Source organism: Tarenaya hassleriana, unplaced genomic scaffold (assembly GCF_000463585.1).
Source record: "Tarenaya hassleriana unplaced genomic scaffold, ASM46358v1 Cleome6, whole genome shotgun sequence".
Classification (NCBI taxonomy): Eukaryota; Viridiplantae; Streptophyta; class Magnoliopsida; order Brassicales; family Cleomaceae; genus Tarenaya; species Tarenaya hassleriana.
Genome location: NW_010968505.1, coordinates 2,102,075 through 2,107,727, shown reverse-complemented (window position 1 = coordinate 2,107,727; position 5,653 = coordinate 2,102,075). Strand labels below are relative to the sequence as shown.

The 5,653-nt window shown below is 40.5% G+C and overlaps 2 protein-coding genes across 3 annotated transcripts in view; one reads left to right on the top strand and one right to left on the bottom strand.

The window, feature by feature from the left end:
* The first annotated feature begins 269 nt into the window (after window positions 1-269).
* LOC104799086 (protein EMSY-LIKE 3-like) lies at window positions 270-4,432 on the top strand. The gene is made up of 11 exons (XM_010521422.1): window positions 270-639; window positions 1,207-1,320; window positions 1,481-1,686; window positions 1,787-1,896; window positions 2,007-2,238; window positions 2,348-2,533; window positions 2,615-2,683; window positions 3,187-3,417; window positions 3,527-3,595; window positions 3,684-3,747; window positions 4,023-4,432. The coding sequence occupies exons 2-11, from the start codon at window positions 1,293-1,295 to the stop codon at window positions 4,130-4,132; spliced, it is 1,305 nt and encodes a 434-aa protein (XP_010519724.1). The 5' UTR covers window positions 270-639; window positions 1,207-1,292; the 3' UTR covers window positions 4,133-4,432.
* A 579-nt stretch (window positions 4,433-5,011) lies between these two features.
* The window catches only part of LOC104799085, a 5,238-nt gene continuing 4,596 nt past the window's right edge, over window positions 5,012-5,653 (bottom strand). The window contains exon 4 of one of the 2 annotated variants that reach the window (XM_019200762.1): window positions 5,012-5,649. In XM_019200762.1, coding sequence (XP_019056307.1) covers window positions 5,132-5,649 — 518 coding nt within the window. In that variant the 3' untranslated portion in view covers window positions 5,012-5,131. The other variant, XM_010521420.1, reaches the window with a different exon arrangement.

The following is a 5,653-nucleotide window of genomic DNA, read 5'->3' as shown; positions in this document are numbered from 1 at the left end:
AGAGCGGTTAATTATTAAATTTGGTTAACAAAAATTTGATTCTACTCGGAAAAAAATAATAACCAATAAAGGAAAAGAAACTCGGAAAGTATGCATAAAATTGTATCGGTTTGCACATACAGCACAAGCCATGAAAGGCCGTACCGAGTTTATACCGAACCGGGTTTGGGAAAGCATAACCGGAATCACTCAAAGCTTACCCAAACGACAGACCCTGCTGTCGTTTCGTAATTCAAGCCAGTATCAACTGGGAAAAATTAGGGCAGAATAATGCCGTTTCACGTCCGCTCGTCATAGATTTGTTGTCGGAAAATCCTTCTGTTCCTGAGAAAGTATTGAATTTCGCCGTGTTTCTGCTTCGATTTAGAAGAATCCTCGGCGTGTTTTCATCTTCCGTGGGATTTGCGATTGTTGTATTCTCTTTGTCGAGGTTTCCTTCAAGAATCGCCCTATTCGCGCTGCTTGTTTAGTTTTCTCGTTGAGTTTTGTCCAAATTTATGATTTCTTCGGTAGATTTGGTGGTTTTTTTCTCTTGGAGCTGATGTTCTCGACTGGATTCGTCGACTAATCGGCGTTTCCGGAATCGATCTGAAAAACAGTCGCCCAAAGAAGATATTGGGTTCTGATTGGCGCCGTGAGGTAAGGTCAAACATTTTGTGCCCGCGAATCAAATCGTTTGTGGGTGTTTTTTCAGTTTAATTTTAAGTTTCTGTTCATCTCGAAGACGAAGATCGTTGTATGCTAGTTTCGATGTTCTATTAGGGTTTCGGAGAGTGTAATTCCTCTGATTGGAACTTGTATTCTGGAAATTCGCAAGAAGTTCTGATATTTTACGACTATGGTTCCTTTTAGGAATTAGGAAAGGTTCGCATGTGTATTGAGTTACTCTTGATGAATCATGAGTGAATTTGTAGTTCAGAGAGCTTTATTTGCTCTATGGAATGAATTTTGATAGGGGATTTGTAATTTTGTATTCAAGAGCTGTGTTCCTGCTACTCCTCTGATTGCTTGGTTTTGGATCGTTTAATTTTGTCAGTTGAGGTTTCCATCATGACTATTTCATAGATAAGTTCTACTTTTAATTAACTTAGGTTTTCTGAATTTGGAAGGAAAATTGTAGTTAGCTTTGTGTTTCGTGATTTATGATTGTTTTTGTATCTTTGTGCTATCAAATGAGCAGTTACAGTTGTTTTCTTTGTTCTGCAGCTTCTGTTCTTGTCCTATCCGGTGGATCTCTTTTCAGAGTTTTTTATTTCTTAGGGCTCAAGTGAAGAATCATCTGGAAAATAGACATGGATTACCGACCTTCTGACAGTAGCGGTAAGTCATACCTTGGGTATAATTTTGCTTGTTGAGGCTTGCTATTACTTTGCGTTCAATTTATCTTTGTTTGCAATAGTGGACAAATTAACAGTGTTTCATTCAATCCATCTTTTTCTTAGATGATGTGTGAGATTTTGTTTCTCCGAGCAAATTGCAGGTACAGATGATGACCTACCGCCTTCACATCAAAGTAGATTTCAAAGAGGGGGGCGACCTGCAGGTAATGGCAGGCCTTCTGCTCTCAGTTCTGCTCCTTTATCGAGGGTGCATAATGACATGGAAACTCAGATTCATCTCATTGAACAAGAAGCCTATTGCTCGATACTGCGTGCCTTCAAAGCTCAGTCTGATGCAATCACCTGGGTACTTATTTGCTTAATATTCATCAATCCATGTTTATATTCTTTCATCATTCAGATGAAGTAACTTTCCTTTGTGTTCCTTTTTCTGGAATAATATGCAGGAGAAAGAAAGTTTGATCACTGAACTCAGAAAGGAACTCCGGGTATCAGATGAGGAACACAGGGAGCTGTTATCAAGGGTTAATGCTGATGACATGATAAGGCGAATAAGGTATGTTTATAAGTGATGGCTAATCTTGTCAAAGATGCTTCCACGAAATATTTAAATATCATTGTTATTATCTGCCTACTTCTACCCAACGAGGTTAATTAATCTGTCAGGGAATGGAGAAAGTCAAATGGCTTTCAGGCCAGCATTCCCCAACTTGTTCATGATCCTGCTCCTAGTCCAACTGTATCGGGATCACGTAAGAAGCAAAAGACATCGCAATCAATAGCCCCATTGTCCATGGGCCCACCATCTCCTGCTCTGCATCCTTCGATGCAGCCATCGTCATCTGCCCTTAGGAGGGGAGGCCCTCCACCAGGTTCTAAGACCAAGAAGCCGAAAACAGTGAGTTGTGATTCTTTATAATTCTTTTGTCAATCTCAGCTTGAGTTTTGGCTCTTATATTCTGATTGACCAATCAGTAAAATTTTCATTATGATTGCTTGACATGTAGTCGATGCAGTATCCAGCCCCAGCTGCTGCTGGAAGACCACATGCTGGTAACCTTGCAGTTGCCTTAACGAATGAACATGCTGAATCAGGATCATATGATCCATTGATTGGACGGAAGGTTTGGACAAGGTGGCCTGAGGACAATCATTTCTACGAGGCTGTTATAACTGATTACAACCCCGTTGAGGTATCTTTTATTGCACTGGATTGGTATTTTAACAGTTCAAGGCTAATTTTCTGATATTGTTTACTTTTGAATCTTGACAAGGGACGGCATGCTTTAGTGTACGATATTAACACAGCAAATGAAACTTGGGAATGGGTAAATCTTAAAGAGGTAAGGGTTTTGCTTTTTGGTTTCTATTCCTTTCTGCTGTTGCGGGAAAGGTGATGGTGTGGCAAGCTACTTCATTTCATTACGTCATGCATATTGAGTTATAATGTGTTTTTCTTTGCGGGCCAGATGACAAAGAAATTGTAAACACATTAGAATTTTGGGCTTATTGGTTTTAAAAGTATGATCCCTCGAGTTTTGCACACTAGGGGGACTCTGTTAGGTTGTAATGGCATATTGTCACGTATGGACTCTGGAATAAAGTAGAACAGGTCCATTTGGTGATTGGTTGACAGTTTAGAAATAAAATATCATAATGCAGAGACAAACGGTGGATTAGAGAGGCCTAATGGGCGTACGGTACCTTTACAAGATGGACCCAATTGGCTTCATTTTTTGTGTTAATCTCAGTGTTTTTTTTTGCTAGCAAATTTATTGCCAAATGTTATGCCTTTATGCAAGCTACAATATTAGTATCCGTGAATTTTTTTTTTGGCATATATTAGATATCTCCCGAAGATATCAGATGGGAGGGAGAAGATCCCGGAGTTTCACGTAAAGGTGGTCGTCCTGGTCAAGGTCGTGGAGTAAAAAAGGCCATGCCTCGTAGTGGTCCGTTAACTAATGCAGGTAGAGGTAGGGGAATGATGAAGGCGCAACCCAAAACGCAGAATGGAATCAGGAAGAAGGCTTTAGGCAACATCGAAATACTCCACACAGATACTTTAATAAAAGAGGTAAGAATTCACCTCAACAACGCTATCAGCATCAGGCGGAAATTATCCTTAGTTGTTACTCGTGATTACACACCTTGATTTTCTTCTGATCTTTATGAACCTTCAACAGGTAGAAAAAGTTTTCGGGTCAAGTAATCCTGATCCCGCTGAAGTAGAGAAAGCGACGAGAGTGCTGAGAGTAAGAATTTGTTTTCCTCGATCCTCTTTTATTCCCCAGATTCTCCGTCCCAGCAGAAGTTGATCAATCTTTCCTTGAATGTTTGTAGGATCATGAACAAGCCCTCGTCGAAGCCATTGCAAAGCTTGAAGAAATATCAGACGGAGAAAGCGGTAATAATTGATTACATGAAAACCGTCGTTGCTTAATCGATAGGACTGTTTTTAACTCAGCGCCCGCTTTATTTTATCATAGTTTTTTCATGATATTTAAGATGTATCTCTTTGTAAATATCGTCCAAGTAATAATGACGGATCGGCTTGTTTCTGTAAATTTTTTGGGAACTTAAAACTCAGAAACTACCTAATAACATAATGCTGAGATAATTAAATATATGACCTCTAGGATTCGATTGATTTTCACAATCAAAATGCATCTCTTAATCCAGATGGAGGCCGTGCTTATTCGCATGAGCAATCGCTGGACAATGATCGAGGCTGGAAGAAACGACAATACGACGAGATGGCCAAAGGGATAGAAGGGGACGATGGCAATTGAAAAGTCTCAGTGCAGGCGATCAGTAAGTTTAAGAACAGACGGGCAAATCTTGGATCGCATTGTAATATTTTTTTTAACAGTTAGGGTTTCGTTGCTTTTGTGCTATAGCTCGGGCAGCCGCTATTGGTGATATGTGGGTTTAAGTTAGGGGTTAATCGTCGTAAGGCCCTTCAGTGTTTTTATGTAAGTGTAGAAGATACTAGTCTTTATTTCCTTCCACCGGTTGTGCAACTAAATATAGTTGGATTCGATCCTACGTTCCATGTAAGTGCAGACCCCGAGATCGGTTTCATGGTTACATTACAACGTTGTAGAACATGCTGTGTGAAAGTCTGTTCCGGACAAATGAAAACCCCCCCTACGAGGATGAACTGAACCATCTGGGCGCCGCGGGTCGGGTCTTTCCGTCCGAGTAGGCCAAACTCGCATAGACCTGCTGCTGGATCTACTACTGATCTTGCTGTTGGTTGCAAGGTTCGATCATAGAAAAAACAGAGCTACCACCCATTTTACTATGGGTGGGCGTTTCGTTTCGGTTCGGTTCTTCGGGACCGAACCGAAACGAAAAAACGGTACTTTTTCCGATCCGAAACCGTTCTTAATTCTCGAACGATACCATTTGTAGAGAACATAATTTTTTCGAAACCGAAATGAATTTTAAAAATTTCGAAAAACCGAATATTTTTGAAAGAAATCTATCTTTTTTTTAATAAAACCTGGAACCGAACCAATCCGATATCGAAACCGAACCGAACCGAATACAATAGAAAAACCGATTGGTATCTATTTTTGTAAAACCGAAAGAACTGAACCGATCTATTTTCGTCCCAAACCCGAACCGTTTCCCGAAACGTCCACCCTACATTTTACATCCAAGGATGATTTAGAGAAATCGGCATTTGATGACGAGGAATCAATGAGCGTTTCGGCCGACTCAAGATTCTACCTTTTTCAATACCAAATAGTAGGGGGGGAAACATAATTTAAATAATAAAAAGATCATCTCCTTGCTCTCTTCTTGCCTCTCTTCCCTCCATCGCTGCTTGCTTCTCCATTACTTTCTTTCCCTCTTTTTCCGGCCGTCTCTTTGGCGATTTCTCTCACCGCCTTTCCCGTCTTTTTCTTTCCCTTCATATTCTCTTCCCTCACTCTTTTCCCCAAGGAGGAAGAAGAAGAAGTGTTCCTCATCATCACTCCCTTCTCTTTCTTCATCCCCTTCACTTCCTCTTCCACTTCACTTCCAGAAACGTCTCTTTCGTCGTCTTCTTCTTCTTCTTCGTTTTCCGTTGATAAATCTTTCTTCATCCGTCTTAGGAAGCTCTCCGCTCCTTTCTTCTTCTTTACTTCCTTCGCATTGACAGTATTGATCGCGTGAGCGTCATGGGAGCTAAGCTCGTTGTTACCAAACACACGCATCTTCGTCCTTTCGCTAATATTACTACCCTTTTTGTTGTTGTTACTTGATGATCTCTCTTTTTTAACGTCTTTGTTATCTGCTTTCTTCTGTTCATTCTCTTTCCC